General features: G+C 48.5%; 1 protein-coding gene across 1 annotated transcript; it reads right to left on the reverse strand.

Annotated features, from left to right (window-relative positions):
• Nucleotides 1-1,730: 1,730 nt before the first annotated feature.
• On the reverse strand, nucleotides 1,731-26,005 carry LOC137562465 (phospholipid scramblase 3-like). Its single transcript, XM_068273832.1, has 8 exons — nucleotides 25,584-26,005; nucleotides 23,347-23,381; nucleotides 22,552-22,715; nucleotides 21,242-21,269; nucleotides 16,975-17,156; nucleotides 14,217-14,378; nucleotides 4,282-4,410; nucleotides 1,731-3,232 (listed from the first exon to the last, which is right to left on the reverse strand). Exons 2-8 carry the CDS (start codon nucleotides 23,357-23,359, stop codon nucleotides 3,086-3,088), a joined length of 825 nt encoding a protein of 274 aa, XP_068129933.1. The 5' UTR covers nucleotides 23,360-23,381; nucleotides 25,584-26,005; the 3' UTR covers nucleotides 1,731-3,085.
• Nucleotides 26,006-27,611: the final 1,606 nt, after the last annotated feature.

The following is a 27,611-nucleotide window of genomic DNA, read 5'->3' on the forward strand; positions in this document are numbered from 1 at the left end:
ATCCCATTCATTACAATGGATAGGATCTGCGCTGCGATTCACAAAAATGCGTGCAGCACGCGATAGCGCAATCGTGCTGCCACGCAGCGCATATGATGGGAACGGTAGAAGGGCTGTCTATGCCCTTCTACCGTTCTTGCGTGTTGCACACTATACGCGCTGCCAAAATGCGCACGGCATCGCGTATAGTCTGAATGAGGCCTTAAAGCTTTTTTACACGTGGAATGCAAGTGACAAACTGTTTTTCTTCTACTCATGGACTGTATACAAAGTGTTTTTCTGAAGTTTTGAGCATTGGGAACGTGTTATTCCATCAGACCTGGTCCTCCAGACATCTGAGGAAATTACTTATTAATTCCACCAAAGTACACTAGCAGTTGTAGTGCCTGTTGCTTTCTCTTATTGTATCTTTATTCCAGGTAATGTAGTATGTGTGTGCCAAATTGCCTTCAAATCCGTTCAGCCGTTTTTGCGTGATCGAGTAACAAACATCCAAACATCCAAACATCCAAACATCCGAACTTTCCCATTTATTATATTAGAAGGATAAGTATTTAATCCCCTACAATTCAGCCAGAATTCTGGCTACCACAGATTGGTGATGTGCCCATGTGGAACACCTATCAATCATCAATTACAGATACTCCTGATCTCAGCTCATTGTGTGTATAAAGCCATGGCTGTATTTTGGGCAAGGCCGCATAGGCCGTGGCCTAGGGCACCAAAGTGCAAGGGGTGGGCTGTGAGCAGCGGGCTGACACTGGCAGGTAAGCTGCCTAACATTCACAAGGGTTGGGTAAGCAGTTTAAAAACAAAAATTAGCCAGCTGCCTGTGGTATGGAAAGAGTCTAGGGGCCTGAAGGATGCTACCCTCCACCAAATCTTACTAAAAAAGCCAGGTGACTGTCAGCGGTGGGCAAAAACTGCTATCTTGCCTCGGGCTCCATGTCATCTGAATCCTTTTCTGCACATGCTAGACAGTGTGTTTATCTCTTGGTGGTAAAGATAAAATCAATGCAACAATACATAAATCAAATGTGATCAGGTTCACAGAAATACAGGACTCAGTTCACTCAGCCCTGCAGATTCACGTAGAGAGCAGGAAATGGGGATAATCAGACCAAGTGTACCGTATCCTCTGCAGAGCAGGAAGTAGAGGCGTGTCCTGGACCCCCATACCTTCCGCCATCTTCACACGGGTCTACAACCAGGAGGAGCTGCATGGCTTGATATCAGGTAACGTCAGTGCATAGACACTAAATGGCGATGAAATTGTTGTGCGCAGGGAGCCATTATGTAGCACAATTAGCACAACCCACAGTGATAATTATTTGATTCCCCTGCTGAATTGGTTAGTTTGCCCGTTAATTTTAATGGAGAAACAAAGAATATCAACCAAAAATAACCCCCCAAAAAAACACATTAAAGTTAAAAATTGTTTCGCATGTCATTAAGTGAATTAAATATTTGATCCCCTATAATTTAGCCAGAATTCTGGCTACCACAGATTGGTGATGTGCCTGTGTGGCACACACATCACATTCAGTTATAGATACTTCAGTTCTCAAGCCCATTATGTGTATAAAGCCATGGCCGTATTTTGGGCAAGGCCGCATAGGCCGTGGCCTAGGGCGCAAAAATGCAGGTGGCAGGTGGCAGGTAAGCTGCCTAACATTCATAAGGGTTGAGTGAGTGCCTGTTCAATAGCAGAGAGAGTACCTAGGCACATCTAGTATAAAAATACCAACATTTATTGAAAAATCATTAAAAAAGGGTGGTACAGTCCATCAAGTGGAGAGAGGGTTACAGCATGTTCAGAGGTCAACAGCCGTTTCGCACCCATCCTTGGGACGCTTCATCAGGTGCGAAACGACTGTTTTGGTTCATGACTGGATCCTTTTTTTTTAACAAGAAAATATTGTCTCGGCGTGAAAGAGAAAGATAGTGGAGGGAGGCCATGCTGTGTACATCAGATATACATGAAGGTCATACATCAGATTATACACCTGTTATCAGTGGTGGTGGTGGATGCAATGCCTGGTATTGCATAGTGGAAGGAGGTCATGATGTGTATATGAAGGTCATACATATCATTATACAGCTGTTATCAGTGGTGGTGGTGGATGCAATGCCTGGTATTGCATAGTGGAAGGAGGTCATGATGTGTATATGAAGGTCATATATATCATTATACAGCTGTTATCAGTGGTGGTGGTGGATGCAATGCCTGGTATTGCATGGCGGAGGGAGGCCATGCTGTGTACATGAAGGTCATACATATCCTTATACAGCGGTTATCAGTGGTGGTGGTGGTGGATGCAATGCCTGGTATTGCATAGTGGAGGGAGACCACGCTGTGTACATCAGATATACATGAAGGTCATACATCCCATTATACAGCGGTTATCAGTGGTGGTGGTGGGTGCCAGGCATGGGCTTCCGAATTCCGCGGAAGCTAAAATTCCGAAATTCCGCCGGAATTGGGGTTTCCGCATGGTTCCGCGGAATTCGGAATTTGCAATCCGGAATTCGGAATTTGCAATCCGGAATTCGGAATTCCGGCAAAATCGGAATCGAAATGAATTGACCAATCAGGAGATGCGGAATGAGTTGACCAATCATAATCAGCGGAGAGTTACTGCGCTAAAATAACGGTTTCAACATTTTTTTTATCCAAATTTACAAAATACAAATCAACTTTATTAACAATAGATATTTCAAATGAGCGATTGAGTGTTTCCTCCTAAATTTACGGAAATCCGTTTAAAAATTACGGAAGTCCGTTTAAAAATACGGAAAGTGCACGTGGCGGAATACCGCGGAATTCCGCGGAATGTAGCGGAATTCCACCGGAATGCAGCGGAAGCGGAATTTCGGTAGTGGCGGTATGCGGAATTACCGCGGAATCGGAAATTGGCTCTTCCGACCATGCCTGGTGGGTGCAATGCCTGGTATTGCATAGTGAAAGGAGGTCATGATGTGTATATGAAGGTCATACATATCATTATACAGCTGTTATCAGTGGGGTGGTGGATGCAATGCCTGATATTGCATAGTGGAGGGAGGCCATGTTGTCATACAGCGGTTATCTTCTGTGGTGGCGGTGATGGTGATGATGGTGGCGGTGGTGGTGATGAGGAAGGTGATGAGGATGGTGAAGCTGATTGTGTTGGCGGGCTCTTGTCCTCGCATTGCTCTGCACACGTCTTCTACTTGCAAGGATGAGATTATCCTGGAAATGAGACATCGAGAATTACAGGAGGCTCAAAGCAAAGGTGGCAACATCTTTACTGCTGCCAATTACACCAGAGAGGAAATGTGTGCATCAACCAAGTGAACCTGACAAATCTGGCTTTGCAAATTTGGCCTATTGGCTAATCACGAGACATTGCTCATGCAAATATGCATTTGCTTTCGCATGCCTAAATATGCAGGGTCAAAAACCAAAACCGCAAAACAATCGCCCTGCGGGAATTAGTTCATGCTACATAGCACTATTCAGGGGCGCCACGAGGAGGCTTCCCATTGCCCCCTTTTTCTTTTCTTTGGAGGCAAGTGGTGAGTGGCTTGTTTTAGGCGGTGAGAGCCCTGGAGCAGGCTGTTTGTGCCTGTCCACCACTTATGTGTCGCGCCCAGGTCATGCGCATATAGCAGAACGCAATGGACGTTAAGGTAAGTGCCTTTTTTAATCTTGGGAGGTGTGTGCGGGCGGCTCTTCCCGGCGCTGGCCACGCTGGGGAGATCACCTGCACCCCCCAGCCTCCACCTCCGGGGTGCCGCTGTGTGGGTTCCAGGCGGTGAGAGAGCCTGGGACCCCCGCGGCCCCCCGGTTGTATGGGGGCAATGGGAAGCCTCCTCGTGGCGCCCCTGGATAGTGCTATGTAGCATGAACTAATTCCCGCAGGGCGATTGTTTTGCGGTTTTGGTTTTTGACCCTGCATATTTAGGCATGCGAAAGCAAATGCATATTTGCATGAGCAATGTCTCGTGATTAGCCGATAGGCCAAATTTGCAAAGCCAGATTTGTCAGGTTCACTTGGTTGATGCACACATTTCCTCTCTGGTGTAATTGGCATCTTTACTGCTGCCAGCAGCATCAATGCAGAATGGTTGTTTGTTGTGTGTTCCAAAGGGAGCAGAAACAGCACCTGAGCTCCCATAGTGCTCTGAGAGGAGAAGGCTGCATAACTAAACTGCTTGCTGTACAACTGTAGGTAAGAGTATCTGTAAGTTGGGCGGGGGTATAACAGAGACCCCCTAGGATGAAATGACCGCACTCACCAGATACATGGCGGCACCGAGCAGGATAGCTTTCACCGTGACCTCCAGATCCAGCGGGAACGACACCAGGTAATTATCTGTCTCCATTTTTATCAACCCGACCACATGTTGCTCATCACTGGACTTCACCTGAGAGAGGAAGACAATTGTCACCCTACAAGGGGAGGTGCACAGTGACCACACCCAGTGAGTAATGTCAACCTACAAGGGGAGGAGCACAGTGACCACACCCAGTGTGTAATGTCAACCTACAAGGGGAGGGGCACAGTGAACACACCCAGTGACTGTCACCCTACAAGAGGAGGAGGACCGTGACCACACCCAGTGTGTAATGTCAACCTACAAGGGAAGGAGCACAGTGACCACACCCAGTGTGTAATGTCAACCTACAAGGGGAGGAGCACAGTGACCACACCCAGTGAGTAATGTCAACCTACAAGGGGAGGAGCACAGTGACCCACACCCAGTGAGTAATGTCAACCTACAAGGGGAGGAGCACAGTGACTACACCCAGTGACTGACACCCTACAAGGGGAGGGGCACAGTCACCACACCCAGTGAATGATGCCACCAGAGACTGTTTCTGGATCTTTTGGGGTTGTTGGAGGCATAACATCCCATCACCAAGACACTGCTCCTGGGGGTCTTATGCTAGGTACACACCATACAATTTTCTGGAAGATTTACTTGCCAGATTGTTTCCAACATGTCCAATCTGAATATCGATTGATTTTTTGATTTTCCAATCGATTTCCATAGATGTGAATGGAAATTGATTGGAAAAATCGATCAGATAAACGATCATAAAATCAATTGATATTCAGATTGGACATGTTGGAAATAAGCATTAGGGCTAGGCACCACCAGGGGCAGGTCTTAGGGATAGGCACCATCAGGGGGGTGGTTAGGGTTAGGCACCACCAGAGGGTGCTTAGGGTTAGGCACCACCAGGGGGGTGGTTAGGGTTAAGCACCATCAGGGTCTTAGGGCTAGGCACCACCAGGAGGGGTCTTAGGGTTAGGCACCACCAGGGGGTCTTAGGGTTAGGCACAACCAGGAGGGGGGGTCTTAGGGTTAGACACCACCGGGGGGGGGGGGGTCTTAGGGTTAGGCACCACCAGGGAGGTCTTAGGGTTAGGCACCACCAGGGGGGTGGGTCTTAGGGTTAGGCACCACCAGGAGGGTCTTAGGGTTAGGCACCACCAGGAGGTCTTAGGTTTAGGCACCACCAGGGGGGTCTTAGGGTTAGGCACCACCAGGGCAGTTTTAGGGTTAGGCACCACCAGGGGGGGTCTTAGGGTTAGGCACCACCAGGGGGGTCTTAGGGTTAGGCACCACTAGTGTTGGGCGAACAGTGTTCGCCACTGTTCGGGTTCTGCAGAACATCACCCTGTTCGGGTGATGTTCGAGTTCGGCCGAACACCTGACGGTGCTCGGCCAAACCGTTCGGCCATATGGCCGAACTAAGAGCGCATGGCCGAACGTTCCCCGAACGTTCGGCTAGCGCTGTGATTGGCCGAACGGGTCACGTGGTTCGGACCCGAACGCGCTCTGATTGGCCGAACTGTCACGTGGTTCGGGTAAATAAATACCCGAACCACGTCATATCTCCGCCATTTGTCTGTGGGTTTAGCTTTGGGTAGGCAGGCAGGGTAGTTCGCGCTCCAGCCACGCTAGCCAGGGTCCCCCCCAGTCATTGTGTGTCACTGCTGGGAACAGTAGTACACCGCTCGTTCAGCCACACTATATAGCATTCTGTGTACTGTTCTGTGTCTGCTGGGAACAGTGGTACACCGCTCGTTCAGCCACACTATATAGCATTCTGTGTACTGTTCTGTGTCTGCTGGGAACAGTAGTACACCGCTCGTTCAGCCACACTATATAGCATTCTGTGTACTGTTCTGTGTCTGCTGGGAACAGTAGTACACCGCTCGTTCAGCCACACTATATAGCATTCTGTGTACTGTTCTGTGTCTGCTGGGAACAGTGGTACACCGCTCGTTCAGCCACACTATATAGCATTCTGTGTACTGTTCTGTGTCTGCTGGGAACAGTGGTACACCGCTCGTTCAGCCACACTATATAGCATTCTGTGTACTGTTCTGTGTCTGCTGGGAACAGTAGTACACCGCTCGTTCAGCCACACTATATAGCATTCTGTGTACTGTTCTGTGTCTGCTGGGAACAGTGGTACACCGCTCGTTCAGCCACACTATATAGCATTCTGTGTACTGTTCTGTGTCTGCTGGGAACAGTGGTACACCGCTCGTTCAGCCACACTATATAGCATTCTGTGTACTGTTCTGTGTCTGCTGGGAACAGTAGTACACCGCTCGTTCAGCCACACTATATAGCATTCTGTGTACTGTTCTGTGTCTGCTGGGAACAGTAGTACACCGCTCGTTCAGCCACACTATATAGCATTCTGTGTACTGTTCTGTGTCTGCTGGGAACAGTAGTACACCGCTCGTTAAGCCACACTATATAGCATTCTGTGTACTGTTCTGTGTCTGCTGGGAACAGTAGTACACCGCTCGTTCAGCCACACTATATAGCATTCTGTGTACTGTTCTGTGTCTGCTGGGAACAGTAGTACACCGCTCGTTCAGCCACACTATATAGCATTCTGTGTACTGTTCTGTGTCTGCTGGGAACAGTAGTACACCGCTCGTTCAGCCACACTATATAGCATTCTGTGTACTGTTCTGTGTCTGCTGGGAACAGTGGTACACCGCTCGTTCAGCCACACTATATAGCATTCTGTGTACTGTTCTGTGTCTGCTGGGAATAGTGGTACACCGCTCGTTCAGCCACACTATATAGCATTCTGTGTACTGTTCTGTGTCTGCTGGGAATAGTGGTACACCGCTCGTTCAGCCACACTATATAGCATTCTGTGTACTGTTCTGTGTCTGCTGGGAACAGTAGTACACCGCTCGTTCAGCCACACTATATAGCATTCTGTGTACTGTTCTGTGTCTGCTGGGAACAGTAGTACACCGCTCGTTCAGCCACACTATATAGCATTCTGTGTACTGTTCTGTGTCTGCTGGGAATAGTGGTACACCGCTCGTTCAGCCACACTATATAGCATTCTGTGTACTGTTCTGTGTCTGCTGGGAATAGTGGTACACCGCTCGTTCAGCCACACTATATAGCATTCTGTGTACTGTTCTGTGTCTGCTGGGAACAGTGGTACACCGCTCGTTCAGCCACACTATATAGCATTCTGTGTACTGTTCTGTGTCTGCTGGGAACAGTAGTACACCGCTCGTTCAGCCACACTATATAGCATTCTGTGTACTGTTCTGTGTCTGCTGGGAACAGTAGTACACCGCTCGTTCAGCCACACTATATAGCATTCTGTGTACTGTTCTGTGTCTGCTGGGAATAGTGGTACACCGCTCGTTCAGCCACACTATATAGCATTCTGTGTACTGTTCTGTGTCTGCTGGGAATAGTGGTACACCGCTCGTTCGCCACTGTATAGCATTGTGCTCTGTGTCGCTGCTGGGAATAGTGGTACACCGCTCACCCGTCACTGTATAGCATTGTGCTCTGTGTCACTGCTGGGAATAGTGGTACACCGCTCACCCGTCACTGTATAGCATTGTGCTCTGTGTCGCTGCTGGGAATAGTGGTACACCGCTCACCCGTCACTGTATAGCATTGTGCTCTGTGTCGCTGCTGGGAATAGTGGTACTGTATAGCATTTCTGTACTGCCACTGTACTGCTGCCAGTCAGCGTGTACTGTAAGGATAAGTGAAATGAGGAAGAAATCCGGTGAAAGAGGGAGGGGCAAGGGAAGAGGTGTTTCCCCTGACGGTTCACGTACAGGCCACAGGGGAGCACCCAAGAAAACCCACTCAATACCGCCCATGTTGTCCAGGACAACAACCCTCACAAATCCAAAAGAACAGGACCAGATAATTACTTGGATGACCTCTCAAGCGTCCAGCAGTGGGTTAAGCAGCACCAGCACATCACGCACGAGGTCCGAGTCCTCAGCCAGTTACAAGGAGCCAGTGGGCACAAAGCTGACACAACCGGCAGCGACACCACGCACACAACTGCCAGATAACCAGTCCGATGAATTACCTCAGGACACAATGGGGTATTCGCAGGAGCTATTCCCAGCCCAACAAACTTCCACCTTTCAAAGGTCAATGGAGGAACAGCCAGAAATGTTGTGCCTGGATTCACAACCGTTAACTGTGGGAAATGCACCGCGCACTGAAATACAAGGCGAGTCCGAAGAGGACTCGGAAACCCAAATCCCAGAGCAATTTGGGCAGGAGGGGTTGCAATTGCAGGAGGTCGGCCGACAAGATCTGGAAGACGACGTTGGAGTGTGCTGCGCAGAGGTTGTTGTGGGGAGCTCTACTCCACGGCGGTGGCCCACAATGACATATGACGAGTTTGAGGAAATGGAAGAGGAGGGTATGGACAATGTGGACAGAGACCCAGATTTTGTTTGTGAACGAGAACATCGCCGTCGTAGCAGCAGCACAGATGAGTCTGTTGAAGAACACACTGCTGCACGAGTTCGCCTTGTGCCACAAGGTAGGCGGCGCGCAATTTCAGGCACCACAAGCGTGGAAGTTCAAGTGAGAGGCAAAAGAGGAGCAAACAGAAATCGCCAGCAAGGAGGCAGGTGCTCCAAAGTCTGGGCTTTCTTTGAAGACTGCACTGAGGATGTTACCATGGCGATTTGCAAGGTGTGCAAGACCCGCCTGAGCAGGGGGAAAAATATTAACAACCTCTCCACCACCAGCATGAGCCGTCACATGCTATCCAAACATCCCACTCTTTGGGCAAACGCGTCAGGACAGGGTACCAGAAACAACACTGCCTCCCTTGGGTTCACCAGACCCGCCTCAGCAGCAGCAGTAGCCCAGCCATTGCGTGGTTCACAACATTCACAAACATCAGACGACGCTGACACTGTCACTTTCCGGAGTAGTGCTCTTGAGGTCTCCCAGTGTTCATCAAACACAACAACCAACAGCCCTTCCGTGTGCAGCGCTACGGTTCAGTTGTCTGTGTCGGAGATGTTTGAGCGCAAGAGGAAATTGCCAGCAAATGACCCCCGGGCCGTGGCAGTAACAGCCAGCATAGCCAAGCTTCTGGCCTGCGAAATGCTGCCATATCGATTGGTGGAGACAAACAGCTTCAAGGGCATGATGTCAGTGGCCATCCCACGTTACGTGGTTCCCAGCCGCTACCACTTTGCACGCTCTGCAGTGCCTGAGTTGCATGAGCACGTGGTCAGCAAAATAACCCGAAGCTTGAAGAATGCCGTTGCCTGCAAGGTTCACCTCACCACTGACACCTGGACGAGTGCGTTCGGCCAGGGTCGATACATCTCCCTTACCGCGCACTGGGTGAACCTTGTGGAGCCTGGCAGCGATTCCTCACCTGCTACGGCACGGGTGTTGCCCACGCCACAAACAGCTGCACCGCCGTCCCTCCCACTGGATAACAGCAGCACCTACCTCTCTGACTCCTTCTCCTCCAACGCATCTCAAAGCTGTACCTCATCCGGAAACGCTAACCCAGCAGCAGTAGGATCGTGGAAGCAGTGCAGCACTGCTGTTGGCATGCGTCAGCAAGCGTTGCTGAAGCTAATCTGCCTTGGGGATAAGCAGCACACAGGGGAGGAAATTTGGAGGGGAATAAAGGAACAGACGGATTTGTGGCTGGCACCGCTGGACCTGAAACCGGGCATGGTTGTGTGTGATAATGGGAGTAATCTCATTCGCGCTTTAAGGTTGGCTAAGCTGACACACATCCCTTGCCTGGCGCACGTGATGAACCTAGTAGTTCAGCGGTTCCTGAGGACATACCCAGGCGTGCCCGATCTGCTGTTGAAGGTGCGTCGAGTGTCCAAACATTGTAGAAATTCCAGTACTGCTTCGGGGGCACTCGCCAAGATGCAGGAGCGCTTCAATCTCCCCCACCATCGCTTGCTGTGTGATGTCCCTACGCGCTGGAATTCTACGCTGCACATGCTAGCCCGCTTTTGCGAGCAGAAGAGTGCAGTGGTCCAGTACATGACGGCGCAGTACCGAGGCGCATCCGGCCAGCTGCCAAGCTTCTGTGGATCCGATTGGGCCAACATGTTGGACCTCTGCCAAGTCCTCCAAAATTTTGAGCAATCCACGTTGCTTGTGAGCAGTGACAACTCTTCAGTCAGCATTACCATACCACTGCTGTGTTTACTGAAGAGGTCGATGTTAAAAATCAAGGAAACAGCTGTCATGATGCAACTGGGGGAATCTGAAGGAGAAAACGATCAGCGTGATGGTACCAACATCAGGCCATCCGCCTCAGGGAACGCTGGCCCCAGCAGCTATGACGAAGAAGAGGAGGAGGAACAGCTGGAGTTGGAGCAGGAATTTCATGCCACCACTGACGAGGGCCAGAGCGGTGCACGTTGGACTTCCACAATTCAACGCGAATGGTCAGCAGAAGCAGACCAGGAGGAAGGTGACGACTATGATGCATCACAACAACTATCACAACGCTCACAAGAGGATGATGAGGATTCTGGTAGGACTCTGGCACACATGGCTCAATTCATGCTAGACTGCATTGAACGTGACCCACGCATTGTGCGCATTCTGGACAACACCAATTACTGGGTTTATACCCTTCTGGATCCACGGTACAAACACAATGTTCCAAAACTGCTTGAAGAAAGAGTCAGACAGGTCAAAATGGAAGAATACCAGCAGGCCCTTGTGGAGACTTTAGAGAGGAGATTGACATCCTCCCCCTCCTCTAGCCAGTTGTACGCAGACAGACTGACTTCCGCAAACCCAGGACGACCAGGAGGGCAGCAAACAACGCAAGCCGCAGCTAGTACCCAAAAGGGAATGGTATCGGCAGTGTCCTTGGAGTGGGAAAATTTTCTGACACCCATGCAGCCGCAGCCCACTGAACAGCAAGCGTGCAGATCCACCTCCAACACCGATCGCCTGGAGAAGATGGTCAAGGACTACATGTCAGATGGCGTAGCTGTGTCGAACCATCCATCTGCACCCTTCAACTATTGGGTATCGAAGCTAGACACCTGGCACGAACTGGCAATGTACGCAATAGAGGTGCTGGCTTGCCCGGCAGCCAGCGTTATGTCGGAACGCTGTTTCAGTGCTGCCGGAGGCATCGTCACAGATCGGCGTATCCGCCTCTCTACAGAAAATGCAGACCGTCTGACTCAAATTAAAATGAATCAATCCTGGATTGGAAATGACTACGCAACACTCCAGGACCCCAACCAAGTAACATGACCAATGAACATCTGGGATGGTGTTGCGTTTCCGGGCCCTGTTTATTGAACCTCTCATCTGTATTACATTTATGACTGCATGGCGGCAAAAAGCATTGCTGCTATATCCGCACGCTTTTTGTCCACATGCAAGGCCTGGGTTGTTGTGTCTCACAAAGCGTGGCCTTCTCCTCCTGCGCCTGCTCCTGTTCCATCACGTCTGCTGCTGCTGGGTTAGCGTTGCCGCGTGGTCCCTGTTTATTGAACCACTTATCTTTATTACATTTATGACTGCATGGCGGTACAAAGCATGCTATCCGCACGCTTCTTGCCCTCATGCAAGGCCTGGGTTGTTGTGTCTCACAAAGCGTGGCCTTCTCCTCCTGCGCCTGCTCCTGTTCCATCACGTCTGCTGCTGCTGGGTTAGCGTTGCCGCGTGGTCCCTGTTTATTGAACCACTTATCTTTATTACATTTATGACTGCATGGCGGTACAAAGCATGCTATCCGCACGCTTCTTGCCCTCATGCAAGGCCGGGGTTGTTGTGTCTCACAAAGCGTGGCCTTCTTCTCCTCCTGCGCCACCCTCCTCCTGTTCCATCACGTGTGCTGCTGCTGGGTTAGCGTTACCGGTCCCTTTTCCTGGAACCTCTTATATGTATTACATTTATGACTGCATGCCGACAAAAAACATGTTACCTGTGCAAAGAAAACAGACATTTCCCGCATTTAAAAGACAGTTTTCCCTTTGAAACTTTAAAATCGATTTTCTCAAAAACTATAAGCTCTTTTTGCTAATTTTTTTTTCCTCTTGTACCCACTCCCAAGGTGCACATACCCTGTAAATTTGGGGTATGTAGCATGTAAGGAGGCTTTACAAACCACAAAAGTTCGGGTCCCCATTGACTTCCATTATGTTCGGAGTTCGGGTCGAACACCCGAACATCGCGGCCATGTTCGGCCTGTTCGGCCCGAACCCGAACATCTAGATGTTCGCCCAACACTAGGCACCACCAGGGGGGTCTTAGGGCTAGGCACCGCCAGGGGGGTCTTAGGGCTAGGCACCGCCAGGGGGGTCTTAGGGCTAGGCACCGCCAGGGGGGTCTTAGGGCTAGGCACCACCAGGGGGGTCTTAGGGCTAGGCACCACCAGGGGGGTCTTAGGGCTAGGCACCACCAGGGGGGTGGTTAGGGTTAGGCACCACCAGGGGGGTCTTAGGGCTAGGCACCACCAGGGGGGTCTTAGGGCTAGGCACCACCAGGAGGGATCTTAGGGTTATGCACCACCAGGGGGGTCTTAGGGTTAGGGAAGGGTACTATGTGAGCGTAGGGTTAGGTTTAGTAATAGTAAAATGTCGGTAATATTTTTTGGGTACATGTAAGATACACTCAATTACATCTAAAATAAATGGCTTTGTAATACTCAAAATCATTAAAAATCCCTTTAGAAACATTGCTAATTTTAAGCCATATTTATTTGTAAACCGATATTTTAGTACTCCTTACCAAAAAATAATGATTTCGCCTTTATCCTACGCCCTTTTTTCACAGCGCCTGTATTTTGGCTGCACACACTGTATTGCGCAAAAACTGGGATCAGCGCATCACCAGGCCGCCTCCGAATGGCCTCCGATCAGAGATGCGCTGAGCCCCCCCAGAGACTGCAAACGCACCTTGAACCCAAACAGAAGCTCTGCATATACACCAAAAGCATGGCTGTTAAGTGGGAGCGGCTGACCAAAAATGAATTAAATTAGTACATAGCAAGGAAATGAACAGCGCTACTTAAAAACAGATGAGTGCCTACCTGCAAAAGAGTGCAAGCCCCACTTATGGGATATAATACACACCGAGCATACACATGACCTGTCTAGCACTGGAGGAGGATGTTAGTTTCCTGTAACAGCTTGCATGCAACCTATTAAGTACTCGTCCCTCCCACTGCGTAGAAGTCGATCCTCCATGGGAGGGGCCTAACACTAACTAAATCCTAACCTATGTATATGCATAGCCTGGGTGTGGCTAATCAAAATAAAATCGAAAATTGGAAATTGCGCAAAAATCAGCCGCTCCCACTTAACAGCTTTGCTTTTGGTGTATATGCAGAGCCTCTGTTTGGGTTCAAGGTGCGTTTGCAATCTCTGGGGGGGCTCAGCGCATCTCTGATTGGAGGCCATTCGGAGGCGGCCTGGTGATGCGCTGATCCCACTTTTTGCGCAATTTTCAATTTTCAATTTTACTTGGTAGCGCGCCCAGGCTATGCATATGCATAGGTAGGATTTAGTTAGTGTTAGGCCCCTCCCATGGAGGATTGACTTCTTCGCAGTGGGAGGGACGAGTACTTAATAGGTTGCATGCAAGCTGTTAATGGAAACCAACATCCTCCTCTAGTGGTAGACAGGTCATGTATATGCTCGGTGTGTATTATATCCCATAAGTGGGGCTTGCACTCTTTTGCAGGTAGGCACTCATCTGTTTTTAAGTAGCGCTGTTCATTTCCTTGCTATGTGCACACACTGTATGTTTGGCTTGGATCTTTGGCGCCCTCTGCAGCTGATGTTGCCCGGAGCAGCTGCCTAGATTGCCTATGCCCAGATGTCACTCTACAATCCCCCCATCTCTATACTATACCCATCAGTCCTGACCATCCTAGGGGAGGTTGTTACCTCAAAGGTAGTATTTCCAAAGACACTGGTGGGGAAGCTGGGCCCGAGGATGAGCAGTACAAGTTTCCCGCTGGCATCCAGGACGGACAGGTGGGTCACCAGGTTGTTCCAGTGCAGCTTCACAGATCCGACGGGATATCCGGGGGGACAGTGGACCTCCATCTGCCAATGAGGGGAATATGAGTAACACAGAAGTTGTGGTGTTTCCACCCTCTCTCTCTCTCTGCCTCCCCACCCTGTACCATGACTGTACAAACCACCCCAATAACCTCAACTCCTAAAGCTCACTGTCTGGGGGTAACTCTGGCCTCTAAGCTCTCATTTACACCAATATTACCATATAAACTACCTCCTCCTGCTACTTCCATCTCAAATATATCTCCAGAATTCATCCCGTCCTTACACAGTACAAATGCTTGTACATGCTCTAACCATTTCCTGTCTAGACTATTGTAACACTCCATTCAGCCCTGTTTCTTGGTGTGGGCAAGGTGGGGCGGTGTCCTAGGGTGCAGTGGGGGAGAGGGGGGGGGGGCAGTGGGCGCAGAGAGAATGCCTGCAAAGAAGTGGGTACAGAGCTGCGCAGGCCCTCTTCTGTGCTCCCACAAATATGCAGCATTACAGTGCAGCGGGCAGAGATTACAGTACTAGTACATCTGAGCTCCAGGCCTGTCTATATTCTGCGGTGCACTGTGTCCCGCTGTGTCAGAACTCTGCATATTGGCAAAGCTCCCAACTGTCCCTCTTTTGGAGGGACATTCCTTCTTTGGGAGTCCCGTGCCTCTGTCCCTCTTTCCTCCTCATTTGTCCCTCTTTCAGGACTTTGTCCCTCTTTCTATGTAAATATATATATTTCTCTATTAAAAAATGTGATTGACTCTAAACTGTATTCACACCCTTTAAATTGATATATTACTACTTGTAAAATATTAATATGAAGGAAAATGAACCAGGATAGGAAGGGCCAGTGTGGTTTGAATTATAAAACAACATATTTTTCTTATGAAATCTTTATGATATGCGTGACTAGGGGTGTGGCAGAGGCGTGGTCAGGGGTGTGGCAGGGGTGTGGCTTAAGTGTCCCTCTTTCTCATCTCAGAAAGTTGGGAGGTATGATATTGAGGGTAGCACAGAAGGAGAGGAAGGGAGGACAGAAGTTGGGCCCCTCTCCACATGGCACCCGATGCCAAGGAAAGGAAGGGAGGGGCTTCACCCTGCAAGATGGGAGACTCCGGTGGCCGACACTGTGGGCATCACCTGGCTGTCACCACACATGCTCGGCATCATCTGAACCATGTACGTTTATCTTGATTTCATCAGACCACAGGATGCGATTCCAGTAATCCCTGTCCTTTAAAGCCCCATCTACACGATATGATTCTTTGTGCGATTCGATTACGATTCTATTTACGATCCGAATTAAATCCGACATGTCCCCTTAAGAGAAAGTGTCATTAGGCCCTTGCTGTAACCTAGATTGTAGTGTAACCATTTCAACTAATGTACCCTTCTTAAACTTGAAGGTTATAGACAAATGTAAGCAGAGTGGTGCAGCAGAAGTGTGCTGGGCCCATAACTCAGAGGTTGATGGATCGAAACCATCCCCTGCTAGGTATGATTTCATTTTTACACCTCGCTTTATCGCATGGGCAGAACGGTTTCCATAGCCCTGTAAGAGAAAGTGTAATAAGGGCCCTGCCGTAACATAGATATTACGGTAGCTAAGACTACTCCTGGGCCTTTCATGTAGTTGTAGAAATGAGTGAACTGTGACACCACACTTAAAAAAACCAGCAAACAGAGAAGCTTCCCCATATTGGAGCATTGGATTTGGTAAAGTCTTAAGCCAATGTGTACTCCCAGCCTCAGTGTCGTCCCAGGAAAAGGCAGGGGCATAGCTCCCAACTGTCCCTCTTTTGGAGGGACAGTCCCTGTTTGGGAGCCCTGTCCCTCTGTCCCTCTGTCCTCCTCATTTGTCCCTCTTTTAGGACTTTGTCCCTCTTTCTATGTAAATATATCTATTTCTCTACTAAAAATGTGTTTGATTGACTCTAAACTTTATTCCCATCCTTTAAATTGATATATTACTACTTTTAAAATGTGAAAATTGAAGGAAAATGAAGCAGGATAGAAAGGACCAGTGTGGTTTGAATTATAAAACAACATATTTTTCTTATGAAATTCTTATGGAATGTGTGACGGCGGAGTGACCAGGGGTGTGATTAGGGGTGGGGCTTAAGTGTTCCTTTTTCTCATCTCAAAAAGTTGGGCGGTATGCAGGGGCGTAGCAATAGGGGCTGCTGTAACAATAGGGGGAGCCTCAAGGCCATTTGGGGGGGGGGGGGGGGGGCAGGAGGGGTCGCAGCATGAAGGGAGAGCATTGGACATCAGTCTCCCTCCCCTCGGGCTCTCCCCTCAACTCTCCCCCTCCTGCATCTATCACTAGCAGCAGCGACGGCAGGCAGGTTTAATCAGGAAGTAGTGTCAGACACTTAGAGATCGGAGACCTCCGCGGTGGATGGAGGTATGTGTTGCTGCCGCCGGTGATAGATGCTGGAGGGGGAGCGCTGAGAGGAGAGCCCGAGGTGAGGGGGGGCTGTATCTATTTACACAAATGTGAGCAGCGTACTGACCTCTTTGGGAGGCTGTATGTAGCCACCCTGCTCCCCACTCTTGCCTGTGTTGTACAGCGGTATGGGAGATGTTGGCGCTATATACCTAAAATAATTGTAATAATACAGAAATATGCTTTGCTCACCTGATGGTCACAGGTACATGCGCAGTGCTCAAGGAACTGCATGACGGTCTCTCCTCCTTTGTCCTTCACTCTGACATCATACTGGGGACCACAGCACACCACTTCCTGCACCGACTGGAAGACTTGCTGCCCGGCATCATTCAGCACGTCAAATGACCGTCCCCAACCCTGCGAGACCGAAACTAAGGGGGACACAGAGTGACAGAACAATGTGTAATTATATAATATCAGCAGGTTCATCCATGTGTCTATCTATCCATCCATCCATTCATGGACCGCAGCACTCCACCTCCTGCTCCGACTGGAAGACCTGCTAACCGGCGTCGTTTAGCACGTCAAATGACCGTCCCCAACCCTGCAAGACCGGAACTAAGGGGGACACAAAGTGACAGAACAATGTGATCATAGAATACCAGGAGATTCATCCATGTGTCTATCTATCCATCCATCCATGGACCACAGCACACCACCTCCTGCTCCAACTGGAAGACCTGCTGCCCGGCGTCGTTTAGCACGTCAAATGACCGTCCCCAACCCTGTGAGACCAAAACTGCGGGGCACAGAGTGACAGAACAATGTGTAATTATATAATATCAGCAGGTTCATCCATGTGTCTATCTATCCAACCATCCATGGACCACAGCACACCACCTCCCGCTCCAACTGGAAGACCTGCTAACCGGCGTCGTTTAGCACGTCAAATGACCGTCCCCAACCCTGTGAGACCAAAACTGCGGGGCACAGAGTGACAGAACAATGTGTAATTATATAATATCAGCAGGTTCATCCATGTGTCTATCTATCCAACCATCCATGGACCACAGCACACCACCTCCCGCTCCAACTGGAAGACCTGCTGCCCGGCGTCGTTTAGCATGTCAAATGACCGTCCCAAACCTGCAAGACCGAAACTAAGGTGGACACAGAGTGACAGAGGAACATGATTATAGAATATCAGCAGAGCCATCCATGTGTCTGTCTGTCTATCTATCCATCCATGGACCACAGCACACCACCTCCTGGGGGACACAGAGTGACAGAGGAACGTGATTTATAGAATATCAGCAGAGCCATCCATGTGTCTATCTGTCTGTCTATTGGGGAAGAGGGACATTGGCCATGATTGTGCTGATACAATTAGCCAATCTCTTCCGGTGTGCCTCATCTTGGGAAGGAAGCCACCAGTTACCGTATTTTTCGGACTATAAGACGCTCCGGACTATAAGACGCACCCAGGTTTAGAGCATAAAAATCACGGAAAATAAAACTTTTAGTAAACCTGGTGCGTCCATGGTCCAGGAGCAACTTCTATGTGTTCTGCCCCAATTATTGTACCCCTTGTGCCTTCCTTGTACCTCTGGAGAGGGAAGACAGTGCTAGCAGGAGGGTGCCTCGCTGAAAAGATGCTGATTTTCATCACAAACGCCAGCAGATTGCTTGGAGCATTCTGGGCAAAACTTGAGCAGCAGCATTAAAACTGCAGAGGATGAGACTCTTCACAGGGATCCGATGTCCTCTGGTGTCCTGTCCCCCTGTCCTTGGCCCCCTCTGGTGTTGCTGTCCATCATCCCCCCTGACGCCTCTGCCCCTTTAACATAGATCCTGACACCACTGCAGATTACGGTAACCGCAGGTTATACACAAACCTAAGAAAGTGGCCGCACTGGTGTACAGTGTCCCCCTGTCCTTGGCCCCCTCTGGTGTCACTGTCCATCATCCCCCGTGATGCCTCTGCCCCTTAAAAAAATAGATCTTGAGACCGCTGCAGATTAACAACAAGTTTCGGTACACAAACCTAGGAAAGTGGCCACACAGCTTCACATATCCCTCCTGCACTTTGGTATCATTTGCCTCCCCGACGGAGATCGCTGCAGATGACCGGCAAGTTTTTTCACTGCATGAGAGAACGACACACAGCTTCAGAACGCAATGTCCAATCAGGCGAGGGACGCTGCGCGAGGCAGCCAATCACAGCCTTCTCGATAGTCCTGAAGGCGGGACAAGGGCTCTCTCAGCGGGGCTGGTGATTGGGAGGAAGCAGGGAGCAGAGAGGGCTGTGATTGGCTGTCTCGCGCAGCGCCCCTCGCCTGATTGGACATTGCGTTCTGAAGCTGTGTGTCGCCTTCCCGTGCCGTGAAAAAACTTGCCGGTCATCTGCAGCGCTCTCGGTCGGGGAGGCAATTGATACCGAAGTGCAGGAGGGATATGTGAAGCTGTGTGGCCACTTTCCTAGGTTTGTGTACCGAAACTTGCTGTTAATCTGCAGCGGTCTCAAGATCTATTTTAAAGGGGCAGAGGCATCACGGGGGATGATGGACAGTGACACCAGAGGGGGCCAAGGACAGGGGGACACTGTACACCCGAGGGGATGATGGACAGAGGGGGACAGCAGACAACAGTGGGGACAGAGGGAAGGACAGCGCCAGTCAAAAAATGTAGTATTCGGATTATAAGACGCACCAACTTTTTCCCCCCACTTTTGGGGGAGAAAAAGTGCGTCTTATATTCCGAAAAATACGGTACCTCTTTTTTTACATACATATACATAATACATACCCGGGAAACACCGGGCAGTCAGCTAGTGTTAAATATCAGAGGCAAAAGCTGTAATTCATGGGCTTGATTCACAAAAGAGTGCTAACTGTTAGCACGGCCGTTTTCGTGCGAATTTTCACATTGCACGCGATCGCGAATTTCCACGTGAAACGATAATGTTTTCACGTGCAAACGCGATTTTTACCGCAAAATCGATATCGTAACGCGCGCAATGCGAAAATCCACGCGAAAACGGCCGTGCTAACAGTTAGCACTCTTTTGTGAATCAGGCCCATTGTGTGTAGATTTTAGCTACATTTGGAATGTCTCATTTGCAAAGGTGAATCTCTGCAGTCTGACATGCTAAGAACACTGTATTATTGAAGCAGGGTTATATTTGGATCCATCTGAAAATGGCGCCTGCGAATAATGGCGCACGGTGTTGTCGCTAATCCGTTTGCCGCTTATCGCTATTTAACGTTAAAACCTTATTGTTATTTAACAGTAAAGCCTTATTGTTATTTAGCGTTAACACACAGAACCCTCTCTGTACCTATCCCTAACCCCTAAACCCCCACTGGTGGTGCCTAACGCTAACCACCCCCCTGGTGGTGCCTAACCCTAAGACCCCCCTGGTGGTGCCTAACCCTAAGACCCCCCTGGTGGTGCCTAACCCTAAGACCCCCCTGGTGGTGCCTAACCCTAAGACCCCCCTGGTGGTGCCTAACCCTAAGACCCCCCTGGTGGTGCCTAACCCTAAGACCCCCCTGGTGGTGCCTAACCCTAAGACCCCCCTGGTGGTGCCTAATCCTAACCACCCCCTGGTGGTGCCTAACCCTAAGCACCCCCTGGTGGTGCCTAACCCTAACCACCCCCCTGCTGGTGCCTAACACTAACCACCCCCCTGGCGATGCCTAACCCTAAGACCCCCCCCCCCCCCTGGTGGTGCCTAACCCTAAGACCCCCTGATGGTGCCTAACCCTAAGATCCCCCCCAGTGGTGCCTAACCGTAACCTTGACAGTGTTACATTAAATCCATTCACCATTTTGCAGTTAAATAACGTCTGCAGTTTGGCTTATGTAGGGCGCTATTGATAAATAACGTTAGTGTGTGCCACTATTGATAAATAACGTTAGTGTGTGCCACTATTGATAAATAACGTTAGTGTGTGCCGTTTTTCTTTTTTTTTCCCCTGTGCGCCATTATTATGCAGTACTAACGATAAATAGCAATAAGCGTATCCTTTTAATGCGGCGCCATTTTCATGCATAGGCGCTGTGCGCCATTATTCACTGATCCGTTATATTTAAAGCCTGTCAGTTGTCACGTTTCACACTCACAATTACAAATGTTTATGTTGCACATAAGATACATTTCCTCTGCTCTCTGTAAGAGAAGGCTCTGCCTTCTCTGACTGAGCTCTCTGCACACACAGGGTTAACAGATGCACTGTGAGGGAATCCCCCTCCCCACATGGCTCATTTAGATTACAGCAGACTACCGCCAGAAAAGTGTTAAAGGAATTAGATAACAGTAAACAGAGAGATAAGGATTCAGACGTATACAACAGTACTTAGCAGCACTTCCCAAACATTTCCTATCTCAACTGAAAAAAAAAACATGTTAATCAATAGTGATCCTTTAACTGTACAGAACTTCTGATATTGAGACTCAGAATGTTACCGTTATGTTGTACAACATTTTATTGAATAAAACTGAGAATTTTCTTACATTTTTCCCGAATGCAGAGCTGGTTAACCTGAAATAAACAGAAAGATACAGTTTGTCATATTTGATTGTCTTATCCAATCATACTTCTTGGTGAAGTGATGTCACAGGAAGGGGGAGGGGACAAGCACTATTTCCATAGATTGACAGAATGAATAGATTTAGCGATGGTGACCTAAATGTTATTTAGGTTAATGGCTTGCTGGGCAAGAACCATTTTATAAGAAGATTGGCAAAATGTCCCTACTTTGTGTGTGCACACTATTTAAAGCGGATCTGAGATGAAAAACTAACTATAACAAGTAACTAACTATCTAAAGTTTAGATAGTTTACACAGCAAATCTAGCTGCAAACAGCTTCAAAAGTTTATGATTATTTATTGCTGTGATACAATGAGGGCAGCCATCTTCTGTTTGTCAAACTACACTGAGGCAGGCTGATAGCATCTCCAGCCCTCAGCCTGTAAAACATTTCACTCCCCTCTCCTCCTCCCTCCTCCCCTCTGCCTCTGAAATCTCTGGGTAGTAACCTCCTCCTCCTCCTCCTGCCCAGACTGAGCTCCCATAAGCCCTTGCTAACTTGGACTGAGTGCCAAGGCACTCTGAAAAGCTGTGGGCGAGGCTTGTTTAGTTTGTAGGGAATTAGAGTATTAAAACAAAACAAAAAAAGTATTTGGCTTGAGGAATGCCCTATAAACTATATGAAAGGAACACAATTATGCAATGAGTAAAAGTTTATCTTGGATCCACTTTAAGTGAAAAAAAAAAGTAAAAATAATCCATTAAGCCTTCCTGTATTAGGGCCATAGAGAGGACCTGCTTCTGTATGATAACATCAGAGGCTTGTCATAGGGGGATCTGGTCATCAGGTAACCACAGACCTCACGGTCCTCTGCTTGGTATGGCATAGCCAGAACCTGAGGCTTCGCAAGATTATAATAATGGTGACAAGTGGTTGTCCTATGGGTATTTATCTTGGTTCACCTTACCCAGACATGTACCTGTGCCGGTCGGCAATGCTGGACAATGCTTTGTGGCACCAGATGTTTTGTGTTTCGGTCACTGGGTCAATAAAGGATAGGAAGACACAAGACAGAGATGGCAGAAGACTGAGGATGGTAGTGATAAGTCACTGATGGATGAACACAGACTGGCTGGTAACTGACACAATGCCTCGTGGCACCAGATGTTTGTATTATGGCCACTGGGTAGATAAAGGATGGGAAGACAATACTGAGATGCCAGAAGGCGGAGGATGGTGGTGATAAGTCACTGCTGGATGAACACAGGCCGGCCGGTGGTGGAGGGGTTACCTGGAGAAGAGGCACCAGACCTGATGGCACACCCTTGTAGGATGCCAGCTCCATCTGTGGACCAGGAGCAACTGCAGGATAAGAATCGGGGGGAGCATATGGAGCGATGGCATTGTAATTAGGGGGATCCTCCTGGACTGGCTCACATGGTGGAGAGGCCAAACCTGCAATTAGAAGAGAAATGATAGCCTAGGTGCATCCACTGTATAACATCCTCGGGGGTGTGTCAGCTATTTGAGCTCCTTGGGGGGATAACAAATTATCCATGGGGGCGTTTCATGTTCATTATTTCCTTGTTTTGTCTTTGTTTTATATTATCTTCAAGGGAACCTGATATGTGATATCATTAGTGACGTGTCTTTTATCCTTGGGGGTGTGTCTAATGTATGATATTCTTGAATTAGTGCTTGTTGTATGTGGTCCTCAGGGGAGTGTCTTATATTTGAAATCCTTGGGGTTTGTCTGCTGTATGCTCTCCTCAGGGGTGTGTCTTCCAATATATGAGATCCTTGGGGGTGTGCCACTGTAGTGGATGTGTTATACAGTATGATGTCTACAAGTTGTGTTTGTTTTTGTACTATTACTGTGGCATGTCTATGATGTGATGTCACATTCAGAGTATATCATCTATGAAGACTGGTGTATGTACTAAGCTGCACCATTATGAAAGTACCTTACATTACTTGGGATTTATATGGTAAGTGATTACACGGAGGTATTTCCATGAGTCAATCTTCAGCATGTACTACACTAGACTGGTACACAGGAGCTGACACTTCACATGAGGGACATTACCTGTGGAGGACATGTTGCAGGTGGTCTGGATGAACCTGTAAGATACAGAGAAGTATTACTCCACTCTTATCTGAACAGGAAGAGGTACATCACATGACCTGCATGGTACGTTACACAAGCAAATGCCTAGGAGGTAACAGTGGGGCGTGTACTACATAATGGGAGGAGTTACCAAGAACTATGAAAAGACAGTCACTAAGCTCTTTTATTGTAAGATGTGTCCAGGCTTGGCCCAGCAGCGCTGTGTGTCCTAACACAGATCCTGTAGAAGGACCATCGTGTGACATATGGGCATCTGCGGGGTGTGGCAACACATAACTGCTAGAGCTCTCCTTTAATCTAATCCAAATGCAAAAATTCCCTCCCCTGCAAGTCATGGCCTGGACAGTTCCTGGTGAACTTGGGCTGTTCGCAGTTCGCATTTAATGCAGCTTTTTTGTCAGAACTTTGCGTTCGCATATTTTACTTTAAAATCAATTAAACTGCCGACTTAAGTGGTTCATAGCAAAGCCCCCGTATGTGCGAGAAACACCACATTTGCAGGGAATGTGGAGGAAAACAGTGTGGACAAGAGGAAAAGAAAATTCAAAGAGACCTTATAGTTTGAGAAAATCGATTTTAAAGGAATACTATTGATTCACATATTTTTTTCAATTGACACAGGAATTGTTTGGGAAGTGCTGCTAAGTACTGGTGTATACATTATAGTAGCAACTTCATTGTTTACTGTTAGCAAAATACATTCAATCTTTACTGACGCCAAAACTGACAGCTGACTGAGCCATGAGGAGAGGGGAAATTCCCCTCACACTTGATCAGGTAACTCTGTGTAGCTCTGTGTGTGACAGAGAAGAGAGCTCCCAACAGCTGCAGCTCCTGTGTCCTGTGTTTCTGACTGACCTGTCTGAAGAGAGCAGAGGAAATGTAACTAATTGTCACAGCTTTTCATACTGTTTTTGCTTTCAGAGTTTGATATGTTTGATATTTGCTTTCTGTAGTCTGATATGCAGCACTGGCTGTGCATTGAAGCAGACACCCCTTCTGCAATTGATTTGTCCCAATATAGCTAAATCCTACCCTCAATAAATTACAGCTTTTGCCTCTGATATTTAACATGAATAGTAGGAAAATGTTAACACAGCTACTTAGACATTATTTGTACATTGTCATTTTAGAACACTTGGGTATCGATAGTATTCCTTTAAAGTTATGAAAGGCAACTAAGTAAGGCTGGCACCAGGAAAAAAAAATAAAATAAAAAAAAATACTTTTTCCACTTTTATATAGACTTAATGTCATTTAAACGATGTATCAATAAAGAGCTTCACTACAGAACACTCCCTGCTGCCATTTACCGGCTCCCAATCCCGTGGGGGGCGGGGACAAAGGGGGCCCCAGCTATCATTATTGCAGGGGGGCCCTATTACGTCTAGTTATGCCCCTGGTTGTGCAATCAGCTGGGGGGAGGAGGGGGGTCTGCACAAAGCACTTCTTAGGCGGGAAGCTTTTTGGATATGGCAGTTAGGTACTCGTTTTATCCCAGTTTCAATATCCGAGATATCCATTCTTTACTTTAATAATGTTATTCTGTTGCAATATTTTGTATTTGTATCATATATTATGACTTTTTTCATTATGGGGAGTGAATATAGAGCAGTGATGGCTAACCTTGGCACTCCAGCTGTGACAAAACTACAAATCCCATCATGCCTCTGCCTCCCCAAGTTATGCTTAGAGCTGTCAGAGTATTGCAATGCCTCATGGGACTTGTAGTTCTGCCACAGCTGGAGTGCCGAGGTTAGCCATCACTGATATAGAGCGATTTTGTTTACATATGTTTTTTTTTACTTGCGTGTGATTCTCCTTTAAGACATTGTGGGTGGGATTTACCTGCCTATACAACCTATCTGCAGTCATTTGTATGTTACCTATGACTAAGGAGCTATGCTTGCTCCGATACGCGTGAGCTGCTTTGCTGTAGAAGCTGCAATAATGATTGGACTTTTATCGAATCATCTGTGTACCGGGATATCTCTTTCTGACTAACATTGATGTGACTCATCGATTTCACGATTAAATGACTGCGTGTGTGGTGGTTGCAACTTGCAATGGCCCCTCCTCCTACATCAGAGATGACTGTAATGAGATATTCTGTACTCTGTATACAGACAGTCTGCGCTGCAGTGCACACACCATATATATATATACATACACACACACACAGTAGTTGTGGTTACCTGCGCTCCGGGGTCTGGGCTGCTGCTGGCTGTATATATAGAGAGATATGATGGAGCGTCAGAGTTCCTTGCACTATTTGTTGTGATTCTGGAAGTCAGGGAGGGGAGGAGAGGGGGGGAGAGGAGGGGAGAGGAAGGGGGAGTCCCATAACTATAACCAGTTACTCCAGGCCTCTTAGCTGTGCCCATCCCCAGTATGTGAGGCCGCAGCAGCCACGCCCGGCATTTATCACACAGAAGTCACAAGAAAACTCATTTTTTTCTCTAGCAGTCTCCAGTCTGGCCACCGAGGGGTTAGCTCTGTCCGTGGAGGGGGGGGGCTGCAAATATTGGTGATTTGCCAGGTTTCCGGGACAGGCAAATAAGGCCGTCCCGCCCCGTAACAGGATATCAGAGCGTTGCAGAAACACTGACTGTTAGAACTGGAGCTGCTGATATTACCAACTCTGTCCGCTTCCTGTTGTGCAGCGCAGAAACACCCATACCCCCTCCCTCCCCTCACACCCCACCATACCTCCCATCCGCACCCTCCCATCCCTGTACCCCCTCCCCCCCCCCCCTCACACCCCACCATACCTCCCATCCGCACCCTCCCATCCCTGTACCCCCTCCCCCCCCCTCACACCCCACCATACCTCCCATCCGCACCCTCCCATACCTGTACACCCCCCCCCCCCCCCGTACCCACCACAGGGATCATTCACTACATTTTACATGTTAAAATCCTGGATTGAAACTTGAAACAGGTGGTAGAAGTTTCTAGCTCTCTTCTGTGGGTCATATCAGATCTTAGTATAGATTGCTGTCAGTAAATTAGCACTTGTGTGACGGCAGTGAGAACTGGCTTTATTACAAGATTTTGCTGTGGGAGCTGCATTGTCTGTCTCTATAATAACACCAACTGTAATCCACAAACCTTTCAGAAAACACTGGCTACATTCTGATATGACACAAAAGGATTGCTCACTCCCAGGCAGCACTCTGCCACTTATAGAGACTGAATACTGCCAGTCAGCCAATAAGAAGTGCAAATACGGGCTGGTGCACATCAAGAGCGGTTCTGGGGCGTTTTTAAAAACACTTGCTGGTGGAAAACTGCTTGGCTAATGTATTGCAATGGGCTGGTGCACACCAGAGCGGTTTGTTTTTTCCACAACTTCCAGGCTGCAGCATTTGTTTAGATTTCAGTGGTGTTTCTGCCTCAATGTTAAAGTCGGGTCAGTTAAAAATGGCGCACAGCGCCAGGGGGATAAAAAGGGCGCCCCATAGACTTACATTATATAACGCTATTTAGCGTTATAAGTGTTAAAAAATGGCGCAGGCAGTGTGCCTTACACTTATAACGCTATATAGTGTTATAAGTGTTCAAAGATGCAGCGGGGGTCGGGGGAGGAGAAAGACAGCGGGACACTGGAGGGCATAGGCATCGGGGGAGGATGTGCAGAGGCATACGTTACCTTGTCCCGGCCGCCGATCGCTCCTTCCCTCCGCTCCTGCACTTCTTCCATTCGTTTACTGTAGTCCTGCAGCCGGCCAATCACCATGTGGCTTCAGTCTCCGCATGGTGATTGGCCGGCTGCAGGACTACAGCAAACAAATTGAAGGAGCGGAGGGAAGGAGCGATCGCCGGCCCAGGACAAGGTAACGTGTGCCTCTGCATACATCCATCTGCTGCCTATGCCCTCCAGTGTCCCGCTGCCTCTCTCCCCCAGCCCCCGCTGCCTATACTACTGACCCCAGCCCCCTGCATGTTGTTCATGGCGCACCGCTCTGCAATCTGTAGCATAAAACGAAAATGTACCGTTTTATTGTATTTACCTTAAAACGGTAAATAGCGTTTTATGATACATTTATCGGCAGAACGGTGTGCCATTTTTCTCCCTGCGCCATTTTCAGATGGACCCGTTAACGTATAGGAAAGTGGAAAACCGCTCTGAAAAACGCCAGATCAGAGCGGTTCTCCAGACATTTTTCTTACAGTAACTGTTCAGTAGCAGCTTTACTGTAACAATATTTGTAATCTTCTTC

Source organism: Hyperolius riggenbachi, chromosome 3 (genome assembly GCF_040937935.1).
Source record: "Hyperolius riggenbachi isolate aHypRig1 chromosome 3, aHypRig1.pri, whole genome shotgun sequence".
NCBI classification, from domain to species: domain Eukaryota; kingdom Metazoa; phylum Chordata; class Amphibia; order Anura; family Hyperoliidae; genus Hyperolius; species Hyperolius riggenbachi.